This window comes from Euprymna scolopes, chromosome 21, assembly GCF_053919585.1.
Source record: "Euprymna scolopes isolate OS-2025 chromosome 21, ASM5391958v1, whole genome shotgun sequence".
Classification (NCBI taxonomy): domain Eukaryota; kingdom Metazoa; phylum Mollusca; class Cephalopoda; order Sepiida; family Sepiolidae; genus Euprymna; species Euprymna scolopes.
The window spans coordinates 107,588,080-107,602,449 of NC_136502.1; the positions used below are offsets into that span (position 1 = coordinate 107,588,080).

At 34.6% G+C, this 14,370-nt stretch overlaps 1 protein-coding gene across 1 annotated transcript; it reads left to right on the forward strand.

Moving 5' to 3' along the window:
- The first annotated feature begins 11,319 nt into the window (after positions 1-11,319).
- On the forward strand, positions 11,320-11,670 carry LOC145242879 (uncharacterized). Its single transcript, XM_080105990.1, has one exon. It carries the CDS (start codon positions 11,320-11,322, stop codon positions 11,668-11,670), a length of 351 nt encoding a protein of 116 aa, XP_079962116.1.
- The last annotated feature ends 2,700 nt before the right edge of the window (positions 11,671-14,370 follow it).

Genomic DNA, 14,370 nt, shown 5'->3' on the forward strand with positions numbered 1-14,370 from the left:
GAGAACTCCTTGATTTTTCTGTCACACATTTCTATCCACTTCCTTCTGTCTTTTGCAGTTAGCTCAATGTTGTTATATTCAATATTTAGAACCTGCAAATTAGACTTTATTTTGTCTTTGTAACGCAACCATGGTCGTCCCACGTTTCGACGGCCTCTGTCTAATTGGCCATACAGGAGTTGCTTCGGTATCCTATCATCATCCATTCGTATCACATGACCCGCCCATCGAAGCTGCGACTGGATTAAGAAGCTTTCGATGTTGCTGATTTTACAAAGTGTGAATAATTTCGCATTTGATATTTTGTCTTTCAAATTAAAACCACAAATGGCACGTAGACATCTCTTATGGAAGACGTCAAGTTGCGAAATTTGTTTTCGGTACGGGGTCCACGTCTCCGAGACATGCAAAAGTGTGGACAGTACCACAGCCTTATATACATGAATTTTTGTCTTCAGGCTTAAACCCCGAACATTCCATAATCTTGTGTGCAGCTTGCCAAAGGCGCTGCTTGCTCGGGAGATATGGTTGATAACTTCATGGTCAAGAGATGCACTTCAATCAACCACACTTCCCAAGTATGTAAACTTGTTAACATACTTCAGGTTTTTCCCATCTACCTGAATCGACATCTGAGGAAAATTTTGCACGGTTTGTTTCTGTTTAACACCCTGTACTTGTTTTGGTGTAGGTGGTGGCTGGTAGATGACTTCCGTTTTCTTTATACTGATTGTCAAGCCAAAGGCTTTACATGCAGTAGAAAACCGATTTACAAGATATTGAGCCTCCTCCCGAGAAGTCGCGACAAGGGCAGCATCATCTGCAAACAGCAAATCTCTTATAATGGTTCTTCGGAGAAGTGTTTTCGCTTTGAGGCGTTGTTGATTAAAAATCCCACCATCTGTACGGAATTGGAAACGAATGCCAGTGTCAACATCTGCAAATGCATATTTCAGCATAACAGAGAAGTAAAGGGCGAATAGTACTAGAGCCATTACACAACCTTGTTTTGTTCCATTGGTCACATTGAAAGGCTCAGAAGAGTCCCCATTGGACATCACTGAAGCTTTCATGCCATCATGGAAGGATGTTATAACTTTGAGCATATTGTCAGGTATACCAATTTTCTTAAGGATTTTCCATAGGGCAGTTCGGTTGACAGTGTTAAAGGCTTTAGTAAGATCAATGAACACTATGTATAGCTCTTGGTTCTTTTCTCGAACTTTCTCAGAGACCTGTCGCAGAGAAAAGATCATATCTATTGTACCCCGAAGAGAGCGGACACCACACTGCGATTCGGGATATATCTCATCTACAAGATGTCTGATTAATCTGTTGATTATTAGTCTGGCCATGATTTTTCCAGCAATTGAGAGCAGAGATATGCCACGATGATTGTCACTTACTATATATATATATATATATATATATATATATATATATATATATATATATATATATATATATATATATATTGTAACACATGCGACAGGCGCGTAGATGCGACAGGCGCATGTAGCTTAATTGCCATATATTTTTATAACTTACTAACTAGCCCTACCTACGTATTGAGTACTTTTGAAGTAAATACATAAAGTTTGCGCATAAATTTATACTTTCGTATATTAATTATATGTGAGTAAATGAAGTAGTTGTAAATATATATATATGTGTGTGCGTGTGTGTGTGTGTGTGTGTGTGTGTGTGTGTGTGTGTGTGTGTATATATATACATATTGGCAGCAAATCATTATTTAGACACGTTTGATTGAACACGATAGAGTTATTCCTTTTTCCGATCTGTCTAGGTATCTTTTCCATTTGCCGAGCGGTCTTTTTAATTTCGGCAGGCATATTATGCTAAGGAGCAATTGTTGTTGTTTTCTTTTCCTTTTCGGTAAATAAGTAAACTAAAATAAAAATAATTCGCTCCCAACACTCTTGCATCCATCTTTATAGCCAATCCAAAAACATTTTAAATACACCAAGCTTCAAAGGAAAAGACAACGACAAGAAAACAAGAACAATTGCTGCTGACAATAATTGGATGCACCGATAGAAAGCGCTTGAGAAAAAATATGGCCGAACAACAACTTTTTGGGCGCCAATCTATATAATATGCCTGCCGAAATTAAAAAGACCGCTCGGCAAATGGAATAGATATCCAGAGAGATCGGAAACTGGAACGGAATAACTCTGTCGTGTTCAATCAGACGTATATATATATATATATATATATATATATATATATATATATATATATATATATATGTATATATATATATATATATATATATATATATATATATATATATATACAAACACGCACATACGCACGCATCATGTGTGTCTAAAATTACTGAAGTTTATGTGACTTTGTCTGATAGTTTTTGTCTTACGAAAATCATTTAAAAAGTAGGTGCTAAATCAATTGTTATTCTAAAATAGAAGTGGAAAATAAATTCTTACACTTGCTTCACTCAGTAATCCGCACGGAATTTTGAATGGAATCCTTTATTTAATCCACGGGGGTACTATGCTATCATGACAGGGTAGGAGTCCTAAGTAATTCGCAATTGTATTTTTGAATGTCGCTCCCACTGAGGTTTGTACCTTCAACATCCAGAAGAATATAATTTTATACAAACCCACAAGGATCCATGACGTAATGGATAAAGTACTGAGGATTTAGTATATAACATCATGAACAGCTAAATTAATGTATGAGATAAAAAATGAGAATTATTTGTAATCGCTTGACGTAAAATAGAAATAAACCCGCATTGGAGTAAAACTGAATCTATGATGTAGAATCTACATATATACATGTACTAGCGGGGTGGGGGAGCGGCTTTGCCCGGGCGTAAAATACGCTTAAATATGATATTTTAATTTGTCAAGATTCTGTATATATTATTATATAGAGTCGTGATTTCCGAATTTAAAAATATAGTATTTGGGTGCCATCAGCTAGAATCGAAAACGAAGCATATGATTAAAAATTTAAAAATAAAATAAATTAACATGAATGTTCAAAATGTTTAACGATTTCTGTTATCTTGACCTATTTTTGACCCTTAGAAACTATTGTAACCGGCTAAAGACACATAATATATGTATATTTATAAAAAAAATAGTAAATAATAAAAGAAGACATTTGGTACAAAACTTTCGGTAACTAGCTATTTAATAGTTATTTGTCAAATAAGGTTGTTCCAATATTAGAACAGCCAATTATATATATATATATATATATAATATATATATATATATATATATATATATATGTGTGTGTGTGTGTGTGTGTGTGTGTGTGTAGTAATTTATAAAAATATATATGGCAATTAAGCTACACAGAATGTTGCACGTTTCATTCAGGCGCGTGAATGAAACGCGGAATATTCTGTGTAGCTTAATTGCCATATATTTTTATAACTTACTACCTAGCTCTACCTATGTGTTGAGCACTGTTGAAGTAAATACTTAAACTTTACGCATAAAATTATAAATTCGTATATTGATTAATGTGATTAAATGAAGTAGTCAAATATCTATCTATCTATTTATCTATCTATCTTTCTCTCTCTCTCTATATATATATATATATTTATATATATATATATATATGTGTGTATATACATATATTTATATGTGTATATATATATATATATATATATATATATATATATATATATATATATATGAAACAACATGGCTGACTCATTTACGTTTTACCATTAACTGGTCCCCTTTATGTTGGGCTTGAAACCGACGGTACCAATGTTTTTCTGAACTGCTGTACAATTTAATAAATAAATATTAAGCTCTTATATCGAAAAAGTTTTTCTTTGTAATCGAGCACTTTGTTGGAATTCTTTCCCCCAAAAAACAGTAAACATACATATATATATATATATATATATATATATATATATATATATATATATATATATATATATATATATATATAAGCAAAAGTACCCGTTGTTGACTGGGTTCAAAAACAGACTATAGAAAATGGACTTTGATTTATGGAAGTATGATAGGTTATGAAAAAGAAGGGTTCTAAAGAGATAGCTTCGAATTTGGGGGTATCAAAACCAAAACAAAATATGATGAAAGTCAAAATAAAATAGATAAACCCCATAATTTATTATACCGTACCTGTTCACACTGAAACACATCACAATATTCTGTGGGTCTATATTAAAAAACCTTGTTAAACTTTGTGACATATTTCCATTCTATGGAGGTCAGGTTTGAACGAACACCCCATAATTTTATTATACCATATTTCTTCAAACTGAAACATAATTATCAAAGTATACTTACGCAGATAGATATGAAAAGTCTTTATTAAAGTTTGTGCCTATTTCCATTCAATGGAGGCCAGACGCGAACGCAGACCCCACAATTTTATTATACCATCCCTATTTAAGTTAAAACATATTTATCAAAGTATTATTATGTACATCTATATCAAAAACACTTGTAAATTTTTTTTTTTAATTTTAAAATTTTTATTTCCATACTTTGTGGACCAGGCACGTACGCAGACCCCACAATTTTAATGAATCATCATTATGCGAGATCAAACATACCCATTCATGCGTTTCCATACATCTTCTATCATTATATGTGATCAGTTTTCTATAATAGTCAACCATATAGGAACCTATTCGTGACCACACACACACACACACACACACACACGTTCAGTTTTACATTATATATATATATATATATATATATATATATATATAGAGAGAGAGAGAGAGAGAGAGAGAGAGCAAGACAGACAGACAAACAGACAGACAGACAGACAGATAGATAGATAGATAGATAGATAGATAGAGAGAGAGAGAGAGTAGTTGAATTGAAAGAGAAAGAGAAATAGAGATATTTGAGGAAACGTTAATTTTTCTTCATCATCTATTCCTCCTCCTGCGACTTTTTCTCACTCGCGTATTTTGATTTCCTCTCTTTTTTTCTTCTTCTTTTTCTTTTTTCTCTTTTTTTCCTTTTTTCTTTTTTTCTTTTTTTCTTTTTTTTTTCTTTTTTTTTCATTTTTTTTTCGGGACCCATTACATTTTAATGCGATCCACTGAAGGGTCGTGGCCCACAGTTTGAAAAACGCTAATGTAGATAGTTTATTGTTTCAATGGCAATATATTTTATTTCGGTATAAAAATGTCTATTTTTTTCAATGCTTGGTTGATTTGTTTGAAACGATTTATCTCTCTCTCTCATGCTCGATCGAATGGGCATCCGAGTAAATAAATTAATGACATCTCGGCAAAATGCATCCGTCTAGAAAAGTGTGAATATATATTTATTATGTAACTCCCGTTGCGCCACAGTAATTGGTCCCGGCAGCATCCCTCCATCGTAGCGCTCTACCAAGCAAAGGATACCTCATTGACCCCAGCAGTCTTGTAGGCTGATATCAGTGAAAGCTGTCTTCACACATGGGGAATAATTTTGTATTGGGCTTGCACGATGGCGTAATTGGCATCGACTCTCCAAGCGAATGAGACTAGATTAGATTTGGTGTGTTATGATTAAAAGCAAGAACGAAACTCAACAGATTTATTAAAGAGACCTATCAACGATTATTTAGGGAACACAATGTTATGTATTTGCCAAAACGAAATAAGCAATAATTCCGGCGTTGCCCAGAATACTATTCAACAGGAGATGTTTCTATGCTGTTCGTTTTGACAAATACTCCCTCTCACGCCATAGAAACGCCTCCTGTTGAATAATATCCTGGGAAACGCCGGAATTATTGCTAGTTGTGCGCACACGCATATGGAGCTGGATGCACACACGCACATATTGTGGAAATCTTCAAACCAACAAATGTCATCAAAAGTCATAAAAATTGAAAGAAAAGTGCAGAAGCTTTGAAATCAACATTCTTCAATTGACAAGTTTGGAAAACAGTCATATTGAAATTTGGCCTTGGACAAATTTCAATAAGGGCCAGTGGAATGCGGCATGGAAAAACGGAATTCCTATCTAAATTTTCGTAAATAAAAACAAATGCCAGCCAAGGAAAAAGTCAGTCAGAGAGAAGACGGACACCGAGACGACCAGTTGTCATATTGGCTCTCTGTGTGTGTGTGTCTCTCTCTCTCTCTCTCTCTCTCTCTCTATCTCTCTTTCTCTCTCTCTCTCTCTCTCTCTCTCTCTCTCTCTCTCTCTCTCTCTCTCTCTCTCTCTCTCTCTCCATAGCACATTGAGAAATAATTGAAAAGAAAAAATTATTCCTTTTTTATAAACTTACGTGAAGCGTTTTTTTTTTCTTTTGTGAAGCAACTAATTGTCATATATATATATTCGTCAAGAGCACTAAACTCAATTTAACAGATTAAATAGACGACACGATTAAAAACTAAAGAACTGCAGCATAACGTAACACTCCTATCATTATATTATTACGCTTATCGTTCCGTCCGTTATCAACCTAAAACCCCTTAAAAGGAAAATGGAATATTCCAAACACCTAATAAACATTTGAATAAAACTGAATAAAAAAAGAACTTGTGTCGCTGAGATGTACAAAGAATGCTTCGTTCTGATTGGATAAATGAGACTTCTTCTTAACCAATTGAAAATTGAAACAAAGATGGCGGTCTTATCTTGTTATTTCAAAAGTTTCTTTCGGAAACATAAACAGACTGTACGTATTCATGTTTACTTTAATTTTTTTTTATTAAGACGTTTTGCTTTCTTTTTTAAGCTTTTTTGTTTACAGGTTACTTCTATCAAACATTTTTTTTTTATTTCTTCTTAATACCTTTCACCCGCTATAAGATAGTGGACCCTTCCTAGCGTAAACCTTAAATAGACAAAAACAAAAATACTGCCTTTTTGTATGTGTGTGTGTGTGTGTGCGCGCGCGCGCGCGTGCGTGCGTTTTGCAACTATACTGAACTTTCACCTAACACATTTTATACATTCATATTTTTGCAAAATATCGATCGTGTTGACATAACAGAAGCATAAAAAATGACTGTTGCAATATTTTGGACGTATAATGGGGTAGCTATTTATTTTGTGTCCACCACACCAAAATGTGGCACAAGGCCGGAAGGTGGAAATAGGCAAGCTCCCTTAAAGGAGGGTCACTCTTGTCTCATCAAAAATTGCCTGGGGACCCCCGTCGGCATTCTCCGGCAGGGGCGCCTCAGGCGACAAACAAGTAACTTGCCCCACGGGAGAGCCCGGTGGCAAGGCCTGGGAGGGTGGACCTCCTAGGTAGTACCCAGGCGACGTACCTCAGTCCAACAGGTGCTGGGCCGGTTCCCGGCCCCTCACCTGTTGGGCTGAGTGTCAAGAACGGATCCTTGACGAGTACTACTACCCTGTCTCCCTGCAGCCGAAACCGCTAGGAGACACATCCCATCATAACGACGTATAATGGGGTAGTTATTTAATTGCCGCCCACATCGGCAAAATGTGGCACAAGTTCGGAAAGTGGGAACCCCCCAGGCTCCCCTAAAGCAGGGGCACTCCTGCAATGGGGTATTTATTTAAATGCTGCCCACATCAGCATTATTTGGCACAAGGCCTGGAAAGTGGGAACCCCGCAGGCTCCCCTAAAGAAGGGGCACTCCTGCAATTTTAAAAATTGCCTGAGTAACCCCCGCCGGCATTCCCCGGTCGGGGCGCCTCAGGCAGCAAGCAATAAACTTGCCCCACCGGAAAGCCCGGTGGCAAGGCCTGGGAGGGTGGACCTCCTAGGTATTACCCAAGCGGTGTACCTCAGTCCAACAGGTGCTGGGCCGGTTCCCGGCCCCTCACCTGTTGGGCTGAGTGTCAAGTGACGAATCCTTGACATGTACTACCCTGTCTCCCTGCGGCCGAGGCCGCTAGGAGACCATCCCCATCATAAAGGATTCTATTTATAAACGATGCTGCTAGGAACTGACGAGTTTGTTTTTGTGACTTTTGAAACATTTTCTCTGAAAAGGAAACCCTTTTTCCTATCAAATTAATTTGACCCTGAGTCTTGTGACTTTTAATCTTATTTTGAATCGAATTTTTTTTATCAAAATTGTAAACTTAAAAATGTAATGCAATAAATTAGAAAGTTTGAATTATTTCACAAAATTTGTTCACATTTATTAATGCTACTTTTACTTTCGTATATTTGTTGATTTATAAGTAATTATTTTAAATTTATATTTAACTGGAGGAGTTAAACATTGGTACCATATACATATTCTATCACACATACGTTGTGTTTGCTTAGATTCTTATATTTTAGTTTTTAAATTCACAAACAGGATTTGTAAACATTGACCTCTAAATAGTTGTTTTGATTTACAATTTTGAAATATCTCTCAAGGTTTATTTCTATCTAAGAATGGATTAAATCTATCTTTGTTTACTGTGTGACCTAAAAAAATATTTAAACTACTTTAAATGGTAAATGAAAAATATGCAAGAGAATTGGTATCTTTTAATTTATGAATATACTGATCAAAATTAATTTCGGAAATTATTTTGCTAAATTTACTATATATATTCCACTTTAAAACACTAAAATATTATCAATTTGAAAACATAATGCATTTATTGCAGTGAATTTCTGTATTTTTGTCATATGTAAGTATTAAAAAAAATTTTTTTCATATGTAAGTATTTAAAAAAAGATTTTTAAACAATACAGATTGCAGAAAATATTCTATTGTATTTATTTTGAGGAAATCACTCGCCTTAGTCTCTAAAATAACATCTCTTTTCTATATACTTCATTATGGATCGGAGAATGGAAAACATCCGTGAAAATATCCGAACTTATCAGCAAAGGATCAGGGAAGAACAAAGACAACAGGTCAGAGAAAGGGAGAAACAGCGAGGTCGAATTAGAGGAAGTACCATGGATGCACAGCAACGTAATACATATTTAGAACAAGAACGAAGGAAATTTCAAAACAGAATGGAAAGCATGAGTGAATTGGAGAGAGATAATAGGAGACGTCAACAAATGCAACGATTATGCCAAATACAACTTAGGCCAAGGCAGAATAGTAATTCTGACACTGTGGTAGAACCACTTGATATTGGTCAAATGAATGTATTATGTGTATATTGTGGCGCATTAAGATTTAGAAATGAGAATCTAAATTGTTGCCATAATGGTAAGGTACATTTACCAGCATTGCTACCATATCCAGAGCAATTAAAACGTTTATTTGAATGGACTGACAATGAATCTGTTTCATTTTTAAAAAATATTAGAAATTACAATTGTGCATTTTCTTGTACATCATTCGGTGTGAACTTATCTATTCCTTCAGGGAGAGGTCCATACTGCTTTCGCATCCAAGGACAAACATATCATAAAACAACAACCTTGCATCCTGATCATGGGAACCCTAAGTATGGTCAACTGTATATCATAGACGCAAATAAAGCTCTGCAATACAGATTAAATACTTTATAAAACACAAAAATGTTGTACACAGACAATGTCTACCATAAATGAAGTTATGCAGGAAATAAATCCTTATGTAAATCTGTATAAGAACATGGATTTAATTGAAAAAGAACATCAAAATATAAGAAAAAATTTACCAATGCCCAAGTGTGAGCTGCATTTCAAATGAGGTAATGACATAAAGAGATACAATTTCCCAACTTGCAATGAAATAGCAATGATATTTGTTGGTGATAATGGTGCCCCCCCCAGAAAATAGAGACATTGTAGTTTACCCAAGGAATATAACGTCTGATAAAATATCCTACACCTCATGTCATTTAGATCCAATGAGCTATCCCATTCTTTTTCCACATGGCGAATTTGGATGGCACTGTGAAATGCAGCATGCAGAAGAATACCGAACAAGAGTTCGTAATCATCTCACAATGCAACAATTTTACATTTTTCGCCTTTCTTTTAGAGGTGGTTTCAGCATAATTCACCGGGCTGGAAAATTATTTCAACAATACTTGGTGGATACTTATGTGAAAGTTGAAGGTTGCAGGTTGCAATATCTCCGTAATAACCAATCTCAATTACGTGTGGAGCAGTATAATGGACTGATAGACTTTTTAAACAGAAGAATATATCAGGATATCCAACCAGGAGTGCCAGTGATACTTCCCTCCTCATTCACCGGTAGCCCTCGCCATATGCATCAAACTTTAATGATGCAATGTCAATAGTGGCAAAATATGGCAAACCTAACCTCTTCATAACCTACACATGTAACCCTAAATGTCCCGAAATCATGAACAATTTATATATAAATGAAACCCCCGAGAATAGATCTGACTTAATTACCAGAGTGTATAACTTGCAACTGAAAGAACTCTTGAGTGATATAAAGGACAAAAATATATTTGGTGTTCCAGTGGCATACGTCTATGTCGTGGAATTTCACAAGAGAGGACTTCCTCACTGCCACATATTGGTAGTTTTAAGAAATGAGGATAAACCGAGGAACAAAAGTGACATCGATAAATTAGTTAGTGCTGAAATTCCTGATATCAATGATGACCCAACTTTACATGATTTAGTAAAGACATTTATGATTCATTGACCTTGTGGGACTAAAAACCCTTCTTCTCCCTGTATGAATGATGGTGTGTGTCTAAAAAATTATCCAAAAAAAGTTCAAAAATGAAACCTCTGTGACGATGACTGGATACCCAGAATACAGGAGGCCTTGTCGGTGGGGCATTAGAATACGCCGACTGCCCTCCTGCAGAGGGTAAAAGTCCCTCAATGGGTGTCCTGGATATGACCTTAAACTATATCCAGTGGTGAGGCCCCAGCTTGTGGGCTTTGGGGAGTGTGGAGCCACCCTTTAATTGCCATTGCTCCCAGGTCCACTCTGACCCGGAGTGGTAGTACCTGTTAGGGTCCCAACTATGGGTTAAATAGAAACTGACGTGAAAACAACAAATATATTCTATAAAAAAAATTTTTCTTCAAAATCTTTGGATTCGGCATTAAATAACCCGAAAAGGGTTGATATGCCGTAAAACAAAAACAACCAACCAACCAACCAGAATACAGAAGACGTAAGAATGGACTTAATGTACAAGTTGGAAACCACATTGTAGATAATAGTTATGCTGTACCTTTTAATTCTTAGTTGTTAAAAAAGTACCGTTCCCATATTAATGTTGAAATCTGTTCATCTGTGCAGAGTATTAAATATATATTTAAATACATCTACAGGGGACATAAATGTGCTTCGATTGAAGTAAAGAATAGTACAGAATCACATGATGAACAAAATGCATCCATTATGTAATAACTAATTATATTGCATGTAGATATGTTTCACCCCCTGAAGCTATGTGGCGATTGTCAGAATTTAGGCTACATGATATGTCCCACACGGTGTATAGACTTGCAGTTCATCTTGAAGATCAGCATAGGGTTTACTTTCGTAGTGATAATGCAGAACAAGCTGCGCATGCAGACACAACTCTTACAGCATGGTTTAAGCTGAATGAGCATGATGCTAATGCACATAATTATTTGTATCCTGACATTCCTCTTCATTATGTCTTCAACAAGAATACCAAAACATGGACACCAAGAAGAAGGAATATCAATATCATTAGAAGAATGTATACTGTGAACCCTAAAGATATAGAAATGTCGGATGTTACTATTGCATGTTCCTGGAGCAAAAACTTTTGAAGAATTGCGAATTGTACAAGGTGAACTTATGCCTACATTTAAAGAAGCATGCCTAAAACTTGGCCTTCTTCAAAATGATGAATCATTTGAAAATGCTTTGATTGAAGCCACTGCATTACAAATGCCTTCGCAACTTCAAGTCATGTTTGCTACAATATGTGCCTATTCAAACCCTACACATTCTCTTGCTTTATGGAACAGCCACAAGAACTCTATGATGGAAGATTTTTTACACCAGGGATTTGCAATGGACCAGGCTGAAAATATGGCTGTGCAATCCATCAATACGGTCCTAATTGAAAATGGTACTAATTGTTTAACAATTGGCTTATCTGGACCTGTTGGTATACAGCAAATGGAACCTGAAGCTGTCTCAAATTACCCAGACATAAACACACCGACTTATGAACAAAGACTGGTCAGTGACATTGTGATTTAATCTGTTACAATGAAGAGAAAAGGAAAAGTGCCTAAATATTCCTGTTTTTATGTAGATGGACCAGGATGATGTCGGAAAACTTATATGTTTAATGTTATAATCTCACATCTCAAAAAAAAACTATCAAGTATGTTGTGGTGCCTGGACAGGTATTGCTTCTACTTTACTTTTAGGAGGAAGAACACTGCACAGTTTGTTTAAATTACCTATCGCACTAAACAGAAACTTCTATTTGCAATGTCTCTCCCACGTCTGATCATGCAAATTATTAAAAAAATATTGATTTGATTATATTAGATGAAGCTTCTATGATCCCTTCATTTGCTTTGGAAGCAATTGACAAAACTTTGAAAGACATAAGCAATAATAATAATGTTTTTGTAAGAAAAATTATGCTTTGGGGGGGGGGAGATTTCAGATAAGTTCTACCCATATTATCAAGGGGAAGTCGTGAGGAAATAATTGAAATTTGCATTAAAAATTCTCTTCTATGGCTTCGGTTTAAACAGTATAGTTTGTCTCAAAATATTAGAGCAACACCCAATGAAAGTGAATTTGCCTCATGGTTACTGAATCTTGGAAATGGAACAACAAATCTTGTGGAATATCCAGGCCAGTCTGATAATGATGACATAGAAGTGCCACAAATATCATGCCTTGATGGGTCTCTGGGTGATGATATTTTTAAAAATATATCACAACATGATAGAAGAAATAGGAAAATTCTTTCACCAAAAAATTCTGTTGATCAATGAAGAGGTTTTACATCAACTTCCTGGTGATAGCCGCATATATTATAGCACAGATAAAATACAGACTGATGATCCTGTGGAAGCTATGCGTGATCAACCCGAATTTTTTAATTCATTGACGCCATCTGGAATGCCTACTCATAGTCATGCTTCTCAGAAATATATCCATAAAAAATGGACTGTGCAATGGAACAAGATTAAAAGTAAAAAATATTCACATTCAATTGAAACGTCGTTAATAAGTGGTGCATTATTAGGAAAGCATGTTCTCGTTCCTCGTATAAAACTTGCCCCAAGTGACCCCAAATTGCCTTTCATTTTAGAAAGATATCAATTTCCGATTCGGTTATCATATGCAATGACTATAAATAAATCTCAAGGTCAGACATTTGAAAAAGTTTGTTAGTTTCTACCACAACCTGTGTTTAGCCATGGCCAACTATATGTTGCATTTTCAAGAGCCCGTAGGCTCACTGATATACGAGTTAAAGTCATGAAAACTAACAACCAAGGGGGGGGGGAGGAAAAACTTACACCAAGAATATAGTTTGCAGAGAAGTATTTTTCTAAACGTCTATCATGACTAAAATATTAAAAAATACATTTCAGTGCAGCAGTACAATTGATATAAATTTAAGGAAACATTGTTTTTTCATTTGAAAATCTTCATTGGATTCAACTACAGGATTTAAAATAAAAAATATTACATGTACTCTTTTCATTCATTGACATTTCTAAAAAAACACTTCTACATTTTGCAATAACCATCAAGAAATAATTACAATTCTCAGTTCTTGGAAAGAAAAATATTTATTTTATATTTTATAAATTTGCATTGTGGAAAGGAAACACTTTTCTTTTATTTGTATTTAATGAATATAATTGTAAAGAGAAATTCAAAACTTGCACATAAAATGGAAATGTAAATTTAAAATAATATTCCCTTAAATTTAGGAATGTTCGTTAATCTGAAGAAAACACATTTCTTCAGCATTTAAAAATATTGTTGATGTAAAATAAAATACATTATTTCACCTATTTTGAAATATATCTTTAAATGTAAAAACTTTAGATTTCTATGGCATTTTAAAGTCTGAATTTAGTGAGGTTTGGGGGAAATCTCCCGCATTTTCAAATATTTATAAATTGATAAATTGAAATTCAAAGAAACAAACATTTTCTGCATTGGAAAATCTTTACTTAATAATATTTGAACAAAGACATTTACTTTTATTCATGAGGTAACTGGAATTAAAAAAAAATTATAATTACATACATTTTAAAAATGTTCATGGAACGTTATTCAATTATTTTTTCACTTTATATACCAATATACTAGACTATGATGAACATGCATATTAATATAGATATAGAAAAATATATTTAGTTTAAATTTTATAATTATTCATTGATTAGAAGTGAAATAATATTTTTATATTTCAATGAAATATCAGATTCTTTGATTGATAATATTTCTAATACTCAGTTGATATGTTAAGCATACACTTT

Coding starts and splice junctions, on each gene's coding strand:
- LOC145242879 (XM_080105990.1), top strand. CDS start 11,320: ATGTGGCGATTGTCAGAATTTAGGCTACATGATATGTCCCACACGGTG.